Here is a 21,220-nt window from a genome sequence, read left to right as displayed (position 1 = left end):
GCAAAAACAAGGGCTAGGGCCAATGTTGAGGGGAAGTGTGAGTATTGGGATGGACCCTAAAAGTCCTGCATTCAAAATTTTACTCAAGTAAAAATACATGGGTAGTAAAAGCTAAATAAACTGAAAATATCAAAAGTAAAAGTACTCATTATCACACAGACAACTGGCCCCTGTGAGTGTTTTATTATGTATTACAGTACAGGGTGTCTACAGGTACCAGACACTTAAATTTAATAACTTTAAAGACCTTTTCATGATAATTTTTAATCAAATTCAAGACTGATTTTGGGTAACTCATCTTTTTCTTATTCAAGTATTTCAGGTATGTAGAGTATATATACATGTTCTCGTGCAGAGGTTGTTAATGTTGTTTTTAAACTCAAGAAACTTTAACAGCCTATTTCCCACTACAGTTAAACTTACTGTGGAGGAAAAGTCAGCCAAATAACCACCATCTAATGCAACCAGCGTGTGAAAAAGTTGTAAAATACATTTTGGTTTCTCTGTGAGTTTTGAAATTTTATTCTCATTCCCTGTTTGGAAAAAAAGACCTTTCAAAAATCAGTGATATCCCAAAAAGTTAATCACCAGTGTGAACCATAATTGATTCAGTAAGCAACTCCTATTTGTTTGCAAATCATAACTGTTATCAGAATAATTTGATGAATGAGTTCGTGACTTGTAAAAGTCAGAATGTCCCCTCAAGTTGGAACAACAACTCAAGAGGTTGACGTCAAGCAGAAACATGGCGGACAAAAGTACATGTTTGGTTGATGGTAAGAATGTTTTTATTATATATGAGTTATGTAATCTACACTTCTGCCCACAGGTAACTGCAAGTATTGAGTAAAAAGACGATATAAGGTTCAATGGGAGGTTTCAAGATTTGTAAGATCAGAAATGTGGATGTTCAGGCAGAGGACCCTGAGTCATGTTGACAAAAATAAATTAAAAGATGGATTAACAAAATTAGATAAAACATTTGTGGCAATTAAGACCTCACAAATTCAAATATAAAACTATTAAATGACTTTTAAGGCCTAATATTTCCAAAACTGAATTTAAGACATTCGAAGTATCTTAAGGACGTGCATCATACATTTTGATGCATTACAGCAATTACAGTTGTAGATATTGCAAAGTAGCTAATTACTTTACCTGTCAAATGCAGTAAAAAGTTAAATAAAGCACTTCAAAAATGCACCTAAGTATTGTGCTTCAGTAAATGTATTGAAGTTCCACCTCTGCAGGCAAAAAGTTTTGCAGTTTCTCTTTCAGGGTTGGTCATTCTGTTTTGTTAGACATCAATATGTCTATTTAAAACAATGCACAATGCACAAACACTGAGACTGAAGTCACAAAAAAAAGATATCTATTACAGGGAAGGACATTAAAAAAGAAACAACCACAAGCCCTAAAAGTCACGGGTGATGGATACTTCCCAATGAGGGCACAATAGATGGAGAGCTCCATTTTAGACACCTGCAGCCTCTTCCCTCCATTTTGCTAATGAAAAGTCCCCAGGGCACCCAGCTGTGACCTCTGACCCCAGACGCTATAATTAGGTTATATTTGAAGCTGCTGAATGCAAAAAAAAGTGGATTGCCGATGAGTGGAGCTATAAAAAGATTCAAATAAGCATCTTCAAAGTGCTTTTAAAAATGAATTTGTCACAAAGACACATAAACACAGTTGACAATGATTAATGGGATTAAACAAGTACAATAAACTAAAGCAAGACCATGTGTGTGAGAGTGTGAGAGTGTAAGGGAGACAGAAAGCAGAGAGAGTTGTTGCAAATGTGTGAGAGTTTGCTGCAGAAAATGTGTAAACTGAGACTTGATCCCAGCTGCCACAAACAAATCTCTTGTGATTTGTGTCAGTTTGACTAAATCTCGAGATAATTCGTCGGACTATAACAACTCGTGCAGAAGTTATGTGAGATCCCGATGGAGGAGATTAAAGCACACAAGGGCCGTATGAAAGTATCGAGACGGAGCAGCTAAGTGATCTATTACATGTTTAGAAAAGCATTAGTGAGCATTCTCAGGGTGTCTCTGTGCGTTTCCAGCTGCGTTTGCTATCAACCCTCTCTGACACTGTTTATCTGGTATAGGGCCCTCTTGTATTCAGTTTCCCACTGGGCTTTACACTAACACACACACACACACACACACACACACACACACACACACACGGACACACAGACTGAGATGAGAGGCACAAAGAGAAATTTACTGTCATACAAACAAACACATACACAATCAGGATCCTGAGAAAGTGCAATGAGAGAGCAGGTGTCAGTTTTCACATGCGGTTCTCATGGGGGCTCGGAGGGTAAATATCAGCACGAGTTTTTCCGTGCTCCTCCTCGCACTGGTTCTTCTCACAGCCTCTTGGCCGCCATTCGACTCTGACTGCAGAGCAGGAGTCCCTCACCTGCATGGAGAGGTGGGAAAACGGCAACTTCCTCGCTCTCACTGACTCATCACAACACTAAACTCCAGTAGAGCCTCTTTCCTATTGTCCCTATTTAAACTCATTTATAGCTAAAACTTTGACTTTCTGTGCTTTTTATATACAAAAAGCATGACTGGTTAAAGTTTATTAATGATGGAAGACGTATTCAGATCCTTTACTTAAATTAAAGTACTAATACCACTCTATGAAAATACTCCACTACAAGTACAACCCTGCATTCAAAACCTTACCTAAGTAGAAGTATTCAAGGATTATCAGCAAAATAGGCTTAAAGTATTACAAGTAAAAGTACTCATTGTGCAGTAAAATGTTCCCTGTTGATGTTTCACTGTTACATATGAAGTTTTTGGTTTATTATTACAGCTACATTAATGTGTATGTTGCATTTTACTGCTGAAGATGTTTGAGGTTGTGCTCATCTAACTCCTTTATATAGTGTTGGGTCAACTTGGTCTCACTCTGAAGTCGTTGAAATCCAGCGCATGGGCAGTGACTTATGGCGTCAGATACTGATGAAGAAAAGCCATCCTTTAACGTTGGTATGACACGTGTCCAGATAACAAACACCGACTTTCACTCAAGAGCAGTGTTTATGTCCCATAAGATTATAAAGCCAAATCCTGTTCTTTTTTCCTAAACCCAACCACATGCAGTTGTTATTGGAGGAAATAAAAAGTCAATTTGCAATATTGTACTGATGTAGTGTGTTTATATTTAAAGAGACTGTATGTAAACAGTAATTTCCTGTAAAAACTGAAGTGTATTTTGAAAGAAGACAATGCATGTAACAGGCAGAACTTGACACCTTGTCCTAGAACATCAACAACCAAAGCACCCAGGGTACCTTTCACGTCGGATCCGGTCATGGAAGGTCCATGACCAAACGTCTATATGTGACAAGGTCGAAATGTCAGAATGTGTTGGATGGGTAGGTTAATCTACAGCAATGCATCTATTCTGTAAGATTCTCCTGTGAGAACCACGACTCTCTAAAAAGTCAAGTTTCCATGTTGTCAGAAAACCAGCCCTGATTTCAGCTTTGTGACGATGCACTTTCCAAGAGGATTTCTAAAGAGTAGGAGAAAGAAGTAGGAGAAGAGACACTTCATCCTTCAGTTCACAGCGAGTGTGGAGATAGATGGTTTTCACTGGACAGGAAGGGGCTGGAAAACTGCCATCTAAGAAGTAACTAAAGCTGTCCGACAAATGTAGTAGTAGTACAAGTACAACGACGAGTATGAGTCGTCGCAGTGATTAAATACACATGCTTTTACTATGTTTTGCTCACAGAAATAAGCACTTTTCTTTTGCCTTCTTTTCAGTTTGATACCTAGATACATTCATCCTGCAAATGTATGTTAAAATATGTGACTCCCCTCCACATTTTGGTACTCAGGATATTAAGATTTTTTTGTCATTTACCCTAAAATGATTTTAAAATAACTTGATTCCACTGCTTCTTCAACATTATTTCCCATGACAAACCTCAAACTAACCAGGCAAAACAGAAGACGCAGCACAGTCCTTCGGCGTGAAGGGCATACTTTCTGCCACCCTGAACGTGGAGCTGATTGTCAGAGTATCCTGACGGGGTCTTAGATCTCATTACCAGGAGATAGATGACTCGGTGTAGGAAAACAAACAGTGGCGATGTCAGATCAACCGGATTAGCACCGAGGTGCCATGGGAAGCTGCTGAGAAGTCTGGGAACGAGGATATCTCAACTCAGATCAGATCGTCCTTTCTGCATTTCAGCTTGGACATTAGCAGTAGTATGCTGCTGCTCCAAACTGTTCTGACAACCTGTGGATCGGCCTTCTTCCTGGTGCAGCACATCATGTAAAGGATGTGTTCACTCCCTTTTATAACAATAGACAAATACCGTGTGAGGCTTTGATCCTGCTGCAGATTATGGTTTCTTCTAGATGTCAGTCGCGTCGAACTTCTGTTGTGTTACAGAGATGAACTACTTGCTGAAATCACTGATGCATTTCTAGTACGTACAATATATTTGTAACATGTTTTCTAAGACTGAAAACATGCTAGATGTGGGTTTACTGCATGAGCATCAAAATGCCTTTGTACAAACTAAACAATATGTATTGTTCCGTTACAAGCAAGCTAACTGCATGTTTGTTTAATGTTCAACATAAAAGATGTCTTTGCAAATTCACTGAGATTTCTTACGCAACCTTCACAGCCATAAAGTTCTGACTCCCAACAACGAATGGAACGAATCATCGATTGCTCTTACAGACACACATGATCCTGTACATAGTAAATGTCAGCATTTATGAAAGAGACATCATGTTTGAAAAGAGTCTCTGTGTCTGAAAGAGTGAGAACAGACAGCGACAGAAAAGTTGAACACAATGTCAAGGTCCCGTAAACGCCAGTGACACCACACTGTCACTAACATCCTCCCCATGTTTGCAGTCACACACACACACACACAAAGAGGAATACAGTGTGCCGAGCAAACAGACACGGTGCTAACACATGCATGCAAACTCTCGTATGCGTACAGCAGCGCTGTTTGAAGACGCTCTCATTGGCGGGCCGGTGAGAACACAGTGGACACAGGGAGGGAAAACTCTGCGGGAATCTGGCGAAGTGGTTAAAGTATGAGGACAAGCAGACAGTGATTCATCAGAGTGAAAGATGGCATTGTTCTGGATGCAGAACGGAAACAAGTAGGTCTGATGGTTCACACACTCAGACTGGCCTTTAGTAGTAACTAATATGGTGTAGACAGAGCTAACTGTCCCCCTGTTTCCAGTCTTTATGCTAAGCTAAGCTAACTTTTCACACACAATCCATCCCATAACCCGTGGCTTTTTTGATGATGGAAACTCTGAGTAACTAAAAGCGTGAGTAAAATTTCCATGGCGATAAAACAGTTGATAACCACTTCAAATGAGTTTAATCTCAGTGTGTTTGAACTGTGCAATCCATATGCGCATACCAGTGCATTATACACACACGCCACATCAAAGCTGAATATGATCCTCGCTGGAGAAGACTGTAGCTCAGGTCACACCAGGGTCACAAAGCGTGTGTGTGCTATTGTTTTAGTGGACGCGTGTATGAATGCTTGCACACTGATGCGTTTGACAAAGTGTGTAAATCTGACTGTCCGTGTGTCTGAATACACTGAGCACACGTGGATGCTGTGACATATTCGTGAAGTCCATAACTGAGTTTAGGCACTAATGTATTCATTTTTCTTTGACTGGGTCACGCCCCCCTGTCGCTCACCACTTTAAACACCGCTGCTTTGAAATGCCCTGCAGAAAACAAAGCTCCGTCCTGTTGCAGACAATAAAGCAGCTGGATTTCTGCACATGTGCCTTTGTGTTGGTCTGAGGCCTTGTCATAACTCCATCGGAGGGGCCTAGACTTTCATCACGCACACACACGTACATGGAAAGTCACTGGCTCCGGGAGATGGATGGCAGTGTTAGCACAAAAGAATATTTGATTTGGTTATAAATACCACAACATGAAAGAGGAGCCCAGCGGGGTAAAGGGCAGAGGGCACGACAGCCAGAGGAGGCAAAATCTTCATTATCATCGCCATCATATATGATGCGTCTGAAAATCAGGTTAGCATTACTGAACTGTGACCAGGGCTTTATGTCTCGTCTTTTCCATTTGATTTGGTCTCATGAACGTTTCAGGCACTTTTGAAATGGCTAGTGTTGTTAAGAAATAAAATGCTACAGAATGAAAGTATGCTATTGATCAAATCCACAAGAAGCTTTCTTAAAAGATCAGTGGATTAGGGATGTTAAAAAGGCAATTAATTAAGATTACAACAAGGATTTTCTTTGTGTTTCTCTCAGTCTAATGACCATAACTTGAACAGAAAGTGGTTATGAAAGAAAAGTTGTAACAATATTTTGAAAACCTAAGATTCCTCTGCCATAAAATCCAGCATCATAAAGTTTTAAAAGCCTGTTCCACCCAAAAATATGTTCCCCTTATTGTTGTTGGGTCCTTGTGACATCACAACTAGTTAAAAAGCGATTACTAGTCCAATAGGCAACTTAAAGTGTGATGTAGAAAATCAGAGCCCTGACACACCAAGCCAAAGGTCGGCTATCAGTCAGTGTTGGGCCATCGTTAAATGCCTGTTGGCATAGTTTTTGTGGTGTGTCCTGCATCGTTAGCACTAGTCAGTCTTGTTGGCTTTTTTTTTTTCCGGCCAGTTCAGCATGGATAATCAGTGTTGGAGTGAATGACCTGACATGGTACCTTCGTAAAATCAGTCTGACGCTCTACACTAAAATGAGAGCCCTGCTGGTCGAAGAAACGGAGCGTTATATTTCAGAGTGCCAAGAGTGTTCTCTGGATAAACAAACATTCATTCATACGTTCCGACAGCGCTCCGAGTTTATGAACGGTCCAGTTTGTGCCAGAATGCACTCCAACACTTGGGATGAGTATCATCTTCCTCCATTGTCTAAAACAAGCCAACAGAACTTGCTAGCTAGTGCTAACTAATGTCTGTGGAGAACTGTTTTGCCTCCAGCTAAGCCCTGCCCGCCAGAAAATGTCATACTGTTTACTAACAGTAAAAAGGTCTATAATTTGTTCTTTTAACATCGGGTTGTGCTGTTAATGTGCCAACTGGCTAACTAGCATCTCAAATCGGCCCTGTCAGTGTTCCAATTTCCCTTTTTTGAAGGATGAATACAGACTACTGCCACCTGCTGGTATGGAGAGTTATTTCGCATCACACAGGCGCAGAATATACATGCTAGTTGGCCACTGGCTGCAATCTCTGCAAGTTGTTTAGCCTTCGTCGCCACTAGTTCTTTGACGTAGGTTTGTTTCGTTGGGCCTTTAAAGCCTCCAGTGCTCATACATCAAGAATTAATTTTATCATAACGTAGCAGACATCTTGTGTACAGTACTTATAATTCAAAAATTAAAAATATTTGTACATCGGTAAAGTCTGGATTCCTTTAAGGAGGGAGGAGTATATGTCATTTTAATAACTTTTAAATAGTTAAATTAAAAATTAATTAATTTTTAGTCAAATTTTGTTTGCGGAAAAACCATATCAGGCAAAACATTATTATTAAATGCAGGGTATTTCATTATTTTTATTTATTTATTTTTATATATACTTTATTAATCCCTGAGGGGAAAGTCAATTTAATTTTTAATTATTCTTTTATTTATATAATTATTTATTTTTAATTTATTTGTCTGAAAACATATCTAGATGGGCACTGTAAATAATAAAACAGTTTTAAGATACACTCATAGAGCACTTGTCAAGTTACAAAGCGCCTCACAAAGGGCAAGAAAATGTATACCATCAAATTACAAAATCATTAGATTTACTAACACAACAAGTAAAACCAATTCCAGCAGTGTAAGACAGAAAAATCTAAAATTAAAAAGGAATAAAAACTAAAATAAACTAAAAGTAAATTCACTAAACATGCCAGTTAAACAGTGTTTTCTCTGCACTTATGTCAGACACAATAGTGACTTGATTACTGTTGCATAGTCATGCAGCAGGTCAGACGTCCCTCCCCCTCCGCTGTGTGAGTGGTTTAAAGTTTCACTTCTCGGACTCTGATTGGTCCCTGAAGTTTTTCTGAGGGTGCATAACTTCAGAGCTCTGCGTCTCTCTGACGCACAGCAGCCGGAGAGTGCTGAGGAGAGAGTTTAGTCTCTAGCGGTATTCTCTTATCTTATACATCAGGGTAAGAGGATACGAAACTATGGAGGTTATCAGAGATAGAGTTTTATAGGGGAATTGTATTCGCAGAGGAATTATCTTCTTCCAATGTTTTATTTCCTTTTTTATTTTTATTTTTTACTTGTGCATCCTCCACTGTCGAAAATGCATGCTTTCGGGGTTTGGATTAACGCAATTTGGATTTTACTTTTTGCCATTTTTCACGAGGCTTTTTCGAGTTACTCTGAAGACCAGTGCAGCTGGAGAGGCAGGCAAGTATTTCATATTACATGTGCGCTCTCTGTGCATTTTGGGTGAATGAAAAGGTGGTGCAAAAATGCCGCTCAAAGATGCTACAGGTGTCCCGGCTGGTGAAGGACAATGTGTGTGTGAATGCAACATGTTGAGACTTGCCATTAGCGCGCAGTGAAAATGTTTAGTGCTCCGCTACGAATGCGCCTCCGGGCTGTCTGCAGGAGGCATGGGGGGTCCAGACAGACAGGAGACTGGAGGATTAATGCTGATACTTGGAGTGTGTGCATGCAGTTGTTGAAGGGTAGTTCCATTACTGTTGAAATACCTGCAGAGGACTTTTGTGGAAGTTTGACCCTTAAAATGCAATGATTGGCCCCTGCTACCACAAGCTGCCAGCAGGCGGCGTATTCTCTGAGTGTGTCCTGATGTGAAAATAGTTTTTACTGTCATCTTCAGTTTCCACTCATAAATGTTTGGTTTAAGTTGCCTGTCTGCTCACATTTAAACCAGCTCAGCCCACCTTGCAGTTCAGCTATTTTAGGAAAGTATCCACTGATGATGCCGATGTTAGGAACTTATTTTCTAAGTGAACTCATGCCTGGAAAAAATAATATAAAAACCTTTACATAACCTTTTCTCCCTCCCTTTTTCCTCCTCACAGTGGTTTGTCCCAGCAGCAGGGCAGCGTGGAGCAGATCTCCCTCCACTGCTCTGAGGGCACACTGGACTGGCTGTATCCCAAAGGGGCCCTGCGCCTCACCCTCTCACCCCGCCTGCCCTCTGTGGCGGTGGGGCCAGGCGGCAGCAGCTCGGGCCTCATCACGGCCTGCGTCAAGCCCTCAGAGCAGTTCCACGGAGCCCAGCTGTACCTGGAGAGAGATGGGGTCCTGGAGCTCCTGGTAGGGGACCGTCTGGAGTCTTCACCCCCGCCGAGGGTTCGCTGCTTCAGCCGCCTGCCTGGGGAGAGGGTGGCTCTCTTCCTGCAGGCTACGCCTCATCAGGACATCAGCAGGAGGATCGCCTCCTTTCGGTACGAGCTGAGAGGGGACTGGACTGCACGCCTGTCGCTGGACTCCAACCCCATCAGCAGTGAAGGTGAGACAGTGAGACATTAGGCGGCCATGTTGTTTTGAGTGTGGCTACTTGGGGTCAAATAAGGAGACACAGCGAAGTGTTTTTGCTTAAATTTGTCAATTCTAGCCATTAAAATGCGTCTTTATCCCAGAGAAAACTTGAAATAAGAAACAAAACTTGAACAAAAAACCCCACCAAACTGTGGTCAAACTTATTTTTCTTCCTTCCCGAAAAGTTTGGAGGATGCAAGGGTTTAACCCACCACTGATGATATTATACACCATCAAATCCTCCCTGTAGATGAATCATAATTCATAACAGGCCTCTGTGGGCTGGTTGGACTTTCCACAGCTCATGCAGAGTGCAGAGAGGAGGAAGTGGCCAAAACTTTCCCCAGAGGCGTGCTGGTTTGGAGTAGGAGAAGGAGAGCCATGGAGTGGGGAGGAGGGGGGGACAAAAGCACAGTATGTGGGGCTTTCTCCAGAGTCCAGAGCCCTTTGAATGGGTGCCGCATGAGTATTCTGGGATTACTGCCGTCGCCTAGGCGACATGGAGGCCTCTGCCCAGCTGAGATGCTCCCCTCTTTTGTTGAGCTGCCTCTCTGTGGGGAGACTTGTCTGTAGGAGTATACTCCCCCCTCCTCTACATCTCTCTCCCCCTCCCACACACACACACACACACACACACACACTGATTAGGCTTGGAAAGGGGTTTGCTGTGGACTAGAGAGGAAGGAATCTCATTTATCAAGAGGTTTTCACTAAGAAGGAGAATGTGTGGGGTGGGCAAGGGGCCTCCAAAGAACCACAAGGAGAACTTTAAAAAATGCCAGGACTCTTTTTTGTTGTCTACCCACAGCTCAGTCAATGCAGACGGACAGAGCTTTGTTGGTTTAAATTTTTTTGTGAATCTGCAAATCCTGTTACGGATTTTAGCAAGGTGCACTGTACTTTTTTTGTTTTTTAGAAAAGTTGTCAAGCCTTTGCAGGAAGAAAGGAGAGTACTTTGTGGGAAGTGGGATTGTGTGCCTTTAAAAAAAAAAATCTTTGAAGTCTGCCCCCCCACCCCACCCCACCCCACCCCACTCCCTCTCCTCGGCCCCTGTCTAGCAGGCTTTGATGAGGTGTGACTGTAGACACCCTGAAAGGCTTTAAGTGGGGAAGTTTCATCTGGCCTTTAAATCGTCTGGGGTGGAAGCACCTTAAAGCCTCGCTGGACCTCCTCTGCCAACTGTAAAAGTAGCAGCTGTCTGTTAGAACGCAGTGGTTGGTCTCGCCTTTGTTGCTCGTCTTTACACAGAGTTTAAGGTCCAGATTCACATCTCACATTCCTGTGCATGTGATCTGGAAATGCGGTCTTTGATTTCCAGAGGCTCAGTTAAAGTATTAGCATATAGGTGTTTTTTCAAGCAGTTTAGAGTGTTATGTGAGGTCACCAACTGACTCTTTCCCTCCTCTTGTTGTCTCTCCAGAGGCCTGCAGACCCTGCAACAACACCGAGATCCTGATGGCTGTTTGCACCAGTGACTTTGGTAAGTTACCTGATACAACATGCACCCTAAAATCACACATAAAAAACCCAGAAAACCAGGAATAAAATGTCATCATTACATAGAAATCTGCTCCTCTCACTCGGCCAAGATTAACAAATTAAACCAGACCACCACAACTCCTGGCAGCAAAGCTGTAGAGCATAATGATTCCTCGACAGGATCTACAAATGTGTCAAATCGGTTTAAAAGCCAGAGCACCCCAGTGCCTCCAAATCCCCTCCTCTCAAAAGTGCAAAGGTTAAAGGTGAAACAGCAGCTCTCCGCAACCCCCCAACACACAGGAACCCCCACTGGAGGCACTGTAGTGGACTAATCCTGACATCACCCCCCCAGAGAAGGAGCAGTGGACTAATCTGCAGGCCTCTGATTGAGCTGTAATGCCACTGAGGAGAAGTTCAACTGGCAACAAAAGTTAGGATTAGTGAGCAGGGTTGGGCCTTCGTACGGCTTTTACCATGGACTGGTGGCTCAACAAAGAATCACCCCGCTAGCTAACGTAGAGCAAAATGTCGTCAACAAAAGTATAGCAAAACATAAGTTAACAAAAGCACATAGATTCTGTTTCTTGAGCTTACCGTAGAAATTAACCTGAGTGTTCTGTTTATCCACAGTTGTGCGAGGTAACATCCGATCAGTGGTGGAAGACGATAACCTTCGAGCAGCGGTGATCAAAGTCAGCGCCACCCGGGTGTTTCGTCAGAAGTATGCCCTGTTCACCGGCAACAGTCGCCTGAGCAGCCGGGGTGAGGTCAGGACTTTGCTGCAATGTGGGGTCAAACCTGGGCCTGGCAGCTTTCTCTTCACCGGCCGGGTCCACTTCGGGGAGGCCTGGTTGGGCTGCGCTCCCCGTTACAAGGACTTCCAGCGGGCTTACACTATAGCCAAAGCAGCCCAGCAGATACCCTGTGAACTCCCAGTAGACTGAGTCAAAACTCAGCCAATTGTCTACCACTCAAGAGTCAAGGCCGCATTGAAAGCCAGGCCAAACTCAGCCCTGTTCCACGTTTTGGAAGAAGCCACGTTGTGCAACCGTTGGCCAGTGCAGCCATGGTGCCACCAACATCTTCCCAAAGGTCTGAGGAGTGAAATGAACTTCTCCCAGCACCATTTCAGTGCAATATGCAGTCACTGGGTCAAAAAGAACCTGGTGCAGTTGTGACATGAGGGACGTGGTTGAAATGAAGATTATAAGCATTTGGCATTGGACAGTTTGAACACACAGCAATGCCATTATGCAGGGTCAGAGAAAATCTATTGAAAAGCTTTCCATTCGGGATAAATTAAGTCAAGCCATTAATTCAGGCCTATTGAGAGTCATTGCTTTGAAACTCAGGAAAATTTATGAAAAGTTCTGTAGAAAGCTCACTGCCTACTAGTTGGTGTCCCAGCGAGGATACACTTTAGGCACCTTTTTGTTCAGTAAATGTCAGGCCATGGGAAAGTGATGTTTTGCTGGCGACCCCGTGACTGGGGTCATCCTCAGTATTATTAAGGAGATTATTATTAAAAAAAAAAAGTCCTCATTGAACGAAATGTTAAAAAATATATATTTGCACTGATAAAGGAAAAGGGAATGATCTGGAAAGTGTGATGCTGCAAGCACTGAAAACCAAATAAAAAGCAACTATATGTAGCATAGTGGAGCGATTGAGAATTTAATATATGTACAGATGATGTGAGCACGTACCGTAGTGACACAAAGCTAAGGCTACCTGAGCAGCAGCTCAAACTAGTGCTGAGAGCACTTTTATATGCTAGCCAACTCTGAGATTCAGTAAGGAGATACAGGCTTTTAGGAGGCCTGTTTATACATTTCAGTAGCCACACGATATTTCTGCAAAACTAATTGGGCTTAAAAGAGAATTATTTAAAAAATATGTGGGAGTGGAATTGCAGCAGTGTTGCCAAAGCAGTTACACGTTTTGTTGTCAAGTCATTCACTGCTCTCTGCTGATGTTGTCACAAGATATTCACCTGTATATAGCCAGCAATGTTCATAAAACTGATGACAACAGCCATTCATATCCGAAGTCCAGTGTTATCATATGATATAAACGTGATGGTATGGATGAACAAATCCTTGATCCAGCTTTTGGTGGAAAACAAGTTATGACACTGGACGAGGCTAGCTCAAGAGAAACACAGTAATATGCATTTAATGTGTAAAATTCTGCTCTGTTGTATGATTTCATATCTAATGTGCACTATATCAACAAGGGGAGGGGGTTCATACCAAATTACCGCAACATGCTGAAGCGGTATGTCTTAAATGCGTACACTGCCATTTTTGCTGTTTGTTTTCTATGTGAATTTATGTCAATAGCAATGTGAATGTAAATATGTTTATAAGAAATTTTAGCATGAAAAAAAAGTCTGTGGAAAAAACAACATTGTGTCAGTATTGTGGATTATTTTTGTGTTTGTCTGCGTTATTAAAATATACTGTGAGAAAACACCAGCGTATTTGTTTTCTTCTTGAAGCCTTTCTCATATTCACTTTGAACTCTTTGGTCGTTTCATGCTCCACAAACGTTGGATCACTCATTTATCAGCACACTAACCCTCTTACCTAAAACATCAACACAGTCTAACCTACACCATAGTATTTGGGTCCAAAGGTTTCTAGCATGGTTAACTTTTCTCAGACATAAGTCACTTCAAGTACCCATGAATCACATCCCTGAAAGCTCAGAACAAACGGCGTGCCTGAGAGAGCGAGAGGCCTAAAAGGCGGAGAGATTTAAGGAGTGTTCAGGACCCTGAGGGCACTCGGACGGGGAAGGAGGTAGAGAGCAGCGCTTGGAATTCTGTTGTCCTTAGCCTCCCATTTTCAGGATTCAGGAAGCAATAAATTGCCATTAAGGGAGCGGCGTGGCAGGCTCGGTTGAGCTGAGGTGCCACACAGTCGCTCACTTTATCCTGCCCGCGTGTGCACGAGGACACAATCAAACCAAATCACTTTTCCACTGCACTTCAGACATGCGCCTTGAGCCTGTTTGTTTCCCAACACGACTTAGATTTTATCTACAGCATCACACACCATATCTGTCACCCATTTTCTGCTGTAACAGATGAGGAACTGCATGGTAGATAATACAAAAATGCTAATACTGCTGAACATCTACAATAAATTCACCACCTGTTGCTCCTCCTTGGAAAAATTCTGCATTAAAATATACATGCACACACCTCAGTGAAATCTCAGATTTACTGCAAGCTGTAAATCTGTTTGAAAAAGAGCAGCTGGGGAATTTACATGGTGTTTTGGTTAAATGGGAGGAAAAAAAAAAAAACACAAAAGCTCTACATGCCTTCCGTGTCTGCTGAGCTATCTCCCATAGAAACCCTGACACTGGCTTGCCACCGCATCAGTAGTTCATGTGAGTGAACCTCCAGCCTCCCCAGCTATTTACTGCCTCAGTGCTCCTTTAAAACATCCCGTAGCTGGGGGCCCCGAGCTGCTCAGCTCTGCACAAACACACGCACACACACACACACACACCTCTGCCCCCTTCCCTTCAGTACATCTGAGGTTACTGCTGCAGGGCTGATAAGCCAAAACAAAGAGCGCTCAAATTATTCTCCAACAACCAATACATCATGTGACATTTTGACAAAGCTCAACTTCCTGCATTGTTGTTACATCTTTGCGACCCCAGCGTGAACCCCCAAAACTGCAGTAATGATGTCAGTGTAGCCACAATGACACACTGGCACAGTTTGCACTTACTAAATAAACATTATTGCAACTAGTACAGTTGAAATGTGTGCATACATGACAAAAAATGTTGGGAAAAACAGAAATTTAATTGTGTGCATCTAACCTCTATATGATTCTGCTGCACACACTCCTTTGATGCCGACTGACTGTCATTTGTTTTGCAGAGCGCTGCAGACACACAATAAACCCTCCTCCCCCTTTGCTCCTCTCTTTATTCTGTCCTGTTGTGTTGTTGAGGTGAGGTATGGGCACGGCGAGGCGGGAAGTACTCAGGACAGGGGAATCCAAAGCGTTGGGAGAGAGTGTGGTTGGGTGTGGACTTCCGTCAGCCCCTGGGGGAGTTTGAGGGAAGTGGCCAGAGACAAAGCTCCAGAGATGAGAGCACAGGCAGGGGGCAAAGTGCTCCTGGACACTCCCTTGTAGTCTAGCACAATAACACCCCACCCTGCACACGGGTCCTGTATTTGCAGCAGAAACTTTGTCAGTTAAAGGTCCACAAATCAGACCTGCAAACCTGTGATAGTGACAGATATGGAACCTGCTAATCCCGTCTGATAGTGGACCTATCTCCATGCATTCACTGCAATCTCTTAATTCACTTTCACTCCTGTCTCACTGCATAAAAGCTTCTCACACATATCCTTCACCTGGATCTCTCCACTGCAACCATCTTTTTATGGCCTCACCATCTAATCTTTCCCACAGCTTGGCCCACAGCTGCTGTTGTGGATCCAAAACAGTGGTTGCCACACACTTGACGCACAGCTTCTCCATACACTAGATTAGTAAGAAGTGATTAACAGACAGCTGTGGATCTCATCAGCCCTTATTTTCCACACAAACAGATAATTTCACCGTACTGGTAATCTAACCCACCGCAACCACACACTGGGCTGAGTGGTGTGTCCACCTCTTCCCGTGACTCAGTGGCCGCGCATCCTGCTGCCTCTCCATCAGCCTGGCACCAGCTGACAGTGAGCTCCGAGCCCATGACCACACTTTGGCATCCCAGATTCCCAGCTGACAATTTCTGAGTTCCCATAACACCCGCGCACAGCTGGTAGTGATGATTCCCGGGTGGAAAATGTGAATGTTCACATATGAGAGCTTGTTAAATTGTTATGCACAAGTTTTATCGTCAGGCCAGGGAAAACGCAAGCTGCAAGCAATCGGTGAGCATGATGCCAGGATTCTTTCAGTGCAACAGTTTAATGATGCACTGACTCATATTGGTCTTTTTGTGATGAGCAATTTGCAAAGAGTGATGAGTAGCCTGTATTCACAGGGCAGGGTGAGGGCAGGAGAGAATAACATGGTCAGCTTTAAAGTTGAGTGGGCAGTGTGGGTGGGTTGAGAGGTCAAGGCAGAATAGAGAACAAGTGCAGAGCGGGGCAAGAGCATGTTTATCTGGCCATGTTATCCCTCTGAAGTACTGAAGGGAGGAGAGCGAGGAGCCCCCTTTGTTCCTCAAGAGCCTGCAGATGGCTGTAATCCCTTCCAAAATGCGCACTGAAAATCAATCAAGACAGGGTGGACATGGTGTATGAGTGTGGAGGCGGGCGACACTTTTCTCAGGGAGGGGGTCCCGCAAAGAAACACAAGTTGGGTCAAACAAGCGTCTTTGGTGCTTTCCCGCCAAAAAAAGTATTGTAAGGAGAGACACAGGGAATGAATTGCGACCCCCTCCAATGAAGGCCCGCTCGCTACCCCTCCGTTTGAACTGAACACAGCTGCCATCTCCTCACCGTATCCCGGGGGCTGACATCGCCGGCAGGGGGTACAACCACAAAAACCTCCAAACACTGACATCATCCTCTAATAAGGCTACTTAGAGACATTCACTGTGGCAGGATGAGGGGAAACAGGCTCATGTAGTAGAAAAGAGATGGATGGATACATGCTAATGTTTAACAGGTAGGTTTATCATGTTAACCATGCATGTTAGCATGCTGACAGTTGTCAATACAGTGCTGCAGGGATGATGTTTTTTGTAGGCATATTTGGAAGTTCACACAATGCTCTGGTTCCCTTGACGAAAAGCCAGTGAGGTTTTTTTCCATTGGATCTTGGATTATTGCAGAAAAAAAGCTCCGTGGCAAACAAAAGTTTATGATCCTGACACGTTTTGTTAAGCAATATTATCTTCACTAATCAAAGCCACTTTTATGATTTTTGAAGTGTAAATACAATCACCAGAAGTACAAAGCTAACTTTAGGCTAAAAACAAACTACACCACGGCCATGTGACGCCAACGTCGCCACCAGAAAGAGGCTTTTAGGCCGTGTTTGGCATGCTGTTAGCAGCTGTCTTTTTTAGGATGTGTTAAAGCTACAAAATTCATGAGTTGGGTATTTAATGATGTATTTTATGTTGTAGAACAAAAAGTGAATATACAAAACTCACAATGACAATTTGTCAATTGAGTACCTGCCGCATTACCTTGAATTTGTGAAGAAAACTTCATTTTTCTTGCAATCCCTCCCAACTTGAATGGAGAATCTAAAATGGCAAACATTCTTCATGAATTGAAGTAAACAGCAAAACTTCACCAAAACATACATTTGGCATGTTCTGAGTGTGCCTGAGCATACAGGGGCATATGAGCTCCGCTTATGCAGAGTTCAAATGCACAGACGTGCCCAAGTATGCTCTGCTGTGCATGAGACTGTGTGTACTGATGGGTTTTAAATTGTAATGTTTTGGCGAAAATGCATGTGTTTGGGAAGTACTAAGCATGCGACTATTTAAATGATGCTTGGATTATAATGCACAAGTTCTGTTACAGTGTGTAAAAGGATGTTTTGATATAGTTTTACTGTTGTTAAATGCAGACCCCGTTGAATTCAATTCATGAAAACTATTCGCCTATTTTGGATTCTTCGAAAAACTCAATTTGTCCTTACAAAGTCAAGGTAACGTGGTGAGTCATTTTGCAGGTGAAGCATTCCTTGTGTTAACCACAGAACTCATTTCAGGCTTCTATCCAAAAACCTGCTCACAAAATTCAATTACTTTGTGACGAGGGAACTGGACGTGCAAGAATGTGAACTTGTTTCTGGGTCTTAAGACTCATACCTGAACCACTTTATTAGCACTAAACCCAAGGTACTGGAGATGCTGATAGGAGTGTCATTAGTATTGAAGGTATTTGGTGGTAAAAATTAAATTATTGGACACATACATTTTGGCCTGATAATGGTGCTAGCTAAAAAGTTAAAGGATCACCAAAGTTATCATAATATGGGGACATGAATGCCCGAAGCAAATGTTATTGCAGATCATCCAATGGCTGTAGAAACAACAAGTCGTGAACCTTATGGTGGTGCTGGGGAGTACCAGTGGATCACCAAGTCAATAGGATTCATCCTCTGGGGACCATTAACATCAGTACAAAATTTAGCTTGTCAAGCGGTGGATAGGTTGACATAGCCATCTCTAGAGCCACGCTGCTAGCACAGCTAAAAATTTAAATATTCCCAAAAAACCTGTTTTTAAATTTGAACATGTCCTTAGGGTGCTTTACATTTTCCTACAGTTTATCATATGCTAAAACCCTCATCTATAAACAGAACTGTTATACTTCCTCATGTGGCTGACGTCAGCCTTCTAGGTTCCACAACCCAGACAGAGTCTACTCACTAGAAGGAAACATATCTGTATTTGGAAGGGCTCTCCAACCCTGCCAATTAACCACAAGGATTATGCTTTTCTCACAGAACCTGTCTGATTGTCTCTCCACAAAGAGGAGAAACCTCCCTGGCAGTTCTTCTCTCACTACCTGCCACCCACCTCTGTGTTTCTCCCATCTAATCCTGCAGTACTGCCTCCCCTTGTGCACCCCATTTTTTTGCCTGTTATCGTTCTCCTCAGAGAAGTCCTCTTGGGTTACCTCCCCAGAGACATATTGCACTATGCCTATTGTTCAAATGGTTTATTCGAAAAGAAGTAGGCTGGAACGAAACTGCCACTCACGGTGGTTTTGTTATGTTACTAGTATCTCATTGCAGTTCTCTCCTGCAAAATGCAGCCTGAGGGTAAGATTTGTCAACAGATACGCCTGGTGCACAGGGCTGTAAGGTCTTTAAAAACATGACGATATTCAACAGTTCTCTTATTATGAAACTTATACGCAGGTGTTTATTTATTAGTATTAAAGGAAGGACACATCATTTGATACAGAAATTGTGTTATATGATTAATTAATAACATGTATATTAAGGTTTGAAGTTCCGTCCCATTTCTCGAGCCTGTCTAACTACTACATATATTAATGATTGCCTACATTTCCCAGAATTCATTTGAACAGTCTTTGGAGAAAAGCGGCGCTATCATTGCTCAATCGAAGACAGGGAAATGGGCATACGTAAAAAATACCCAGCAAGCAAACTAACTTATGAACAATACTGTATACAAAACCTGTTTTAATTTTTTGTTTAAGCTCACTGAAACAATAGTAAACTGCTTGAAAACTGCACATAAAATATTTTAATATGTCATGTTTTTTTTTTGTTTGATGATTTGAGAGGACAAAAATTAAAACCAAAACCAAATATTGTGTGGCCATGCAGGTAATTTTGGTTTAAACATCTAGTGGGTTGAATTGAGTATAATCTAGCAGTGAGGTAGCAAAATGCTAACAGCCCTATCTAGAGTCAGCGTTTAGTTTGTCCGTTCTGGGCTACTGTAGAGAAAAACATTGGGGACTCTCTGGGAGTGTGCCCTCTCCGTATGCAGATATAAAAGGCTCATTCTAAGGTAATGAAAACACAATGACTCTTATTTTTAGGCGATGATAAACTAATGAAAACTGTTTATTATATATCATTTCTGCCTATCAGCTTAAAAAATGGACGTAGCTACCGTGACGTCACTCATTGGTTTGTGGAGTCCCGTTTTGAAGCCTTCAGTTCGGCATTGTGTAGTCGGAGGTGACCATATTTGTGACTACTGGCAGATAGCATGTCACTCAAGTGGCCCACCCGTAATTATGCGTAACTTTAAGCCTTAATAAAAATGTAAACAGATGAGTTATGGCTGTTGTCATAAATGTTGAAATTAGCTAAAGAGACCAAAACCGTTTTTTGTACCAAGCTGTTGACATGTTTATTTAAGCTGTAAAGTGAAGCATTTTTACACGAGTGTCTTTGGGGACTCACCGGCTTCTGGAGCCAGCCTCAAGTGGCCATTCAAAGAACTGCAGTTTTTGGTACATTCATTTTTCATTCATTTTTCAGCCCTGGAGGTTGCTACTTGTTTCTTGCAATAGATACCCCACACTGGACATTTAAACCTGCATTAACTGATTGTTTGGTCACTTGGAAGCATATGGAAACAAGCTGCAAACACAATGACATTCATCAAGTTGATATAGTGAACATGTTAGCAAACTGCTTCTTACATATGAAGCAGAGATGGAGATTAGCATAAATTTGGAGTTGTACATGTGTCAAATATTCACTCTATTTTGGCTCTGTTTCTGTCAGCACTTTCTCCTAAAGGAAATATCTGGCTCTTTAAAGCCCAGTTCAGACCAAAGATTTGTGATGAGACGAAACCGTTTTAGAACGCTGAAGAGTAAAGTTGCAGCGGTGTGAACTGGTTGGTCTGAGCTCGACTCAAGCCGGCTGATAGTGTCACCTTCAACTCAGCTGGACATATCGCAGGCGGATGGTTTTATAACGTAAAGCACGTCACCTGTTTCAGCATCCAATTGGCTTGTAGTGAAGCCCACTGGTAAAGTCAAAATGGCCGTCGGTCCGACCAGTGTCAGATGGTAGGTCGCTGCTGCTGTTTCATCACTACTACAAATGCAGCTGTAGCCAGTATCTCACTAGGATATCACTATCCTCATTCATATTTTAAGAAGCTACAAATTATATTTAGCTACAAAATAAGCTTGAAAAGCTGGAGATCAGGACGGAAGTACTGAGAGTTGTTGCATAGATATGATACACCATCCCATCGAGTTGCATTGGTGTGAACCAGCAGGTTTTTAGAATGTTGCAGAACGACACATTGCAAGTAGTTGCCTGTTTCAACTCCTCTAGTTGCAAATCTTTGGTCTGAACTGGGCTGCTAAATGCTCCCCGAGTTCACCAGCTAGTTGCAAACTTTGTCTATCTGTAGAAGTCCCAGAAATAATAATAATCAACAAACTTTTACAGTCACTATATTCTTGTGAAATGTCATTTAAATGAAAAAAAAAAAGAAAAATCACCATTCATTGCATTAGATATTGCCACAAATTTTGGCATAAAACTAAAACTGTTCATGCCTGGATAGCACGAGAGGTAAAGGGGAAAAGGGTGAACTGACCCTTTAACGGAGTGAGAGTGTTTTAGGATGGTTTTTCCTTTTAACATTCATGAAATGACACTTTTAAGCTACATACTTTTCACATGGTGCAATTGTGACTAAGCAATGCTAAGTGCCCGCTAA

At 42.3% G+C, this 21,220-nt stretch overlaps 2 protein-coding genes across 2 annotated transcripts in view; one reads left to right on the top strand and one right to left on the bottom strand.

Moving 5' to 3' along the window:
* The window catches only part of ccdc78 (coiled-coil domain containing 78), a 45,003-nt gene that overhangs the window by 8,774 nt on the left and 15,009 nt on the right, over positions 1-21,220 (bottom strand). The gene's annotated exons all lie outside the window — the stretch shown is intronic.
* metrn (meteorin, glial cell differentiation regulator) lies at positions 8,150-13,508 on the top strand. Its single transcript, XM_049563728.1, has 4 exons — positions 8,150-8,451; positions 9,096-9,529; positions 10,980-11,039; positions 11,672-13,508. Exons 1-4 carry the CDS (start codon positions 8,288-8,290, stop codon positions 11,983-11,985), a joined length of 972 nt encoding a protein of 323 aa, XP_049419685.1. The 5' UTR covers positions 8,150-8,287; the 3' UTR covers positions 11,986-13,508.

The sequence above is a fragment of the Epinephelus fuscoguttatus genome, linkage group LG20, assembly GCF_011397635.1.
Source record: "Epinephelus fuscoguttatus linkage group LG20, E.fuscoguttatus.final_Chr_v1".
In the NCBI taxonomy this organism is placed as follows: domain Eukaryota; kingdom Metazoa; phylum Chordata; class Actinopteri; order Perciformes; family Serranidae; genus Epinephelus; species Epinephelus fuscoguttatus.
This window is presented reverse-complemented; position numbering and strand designations above follow the sequence as displayed.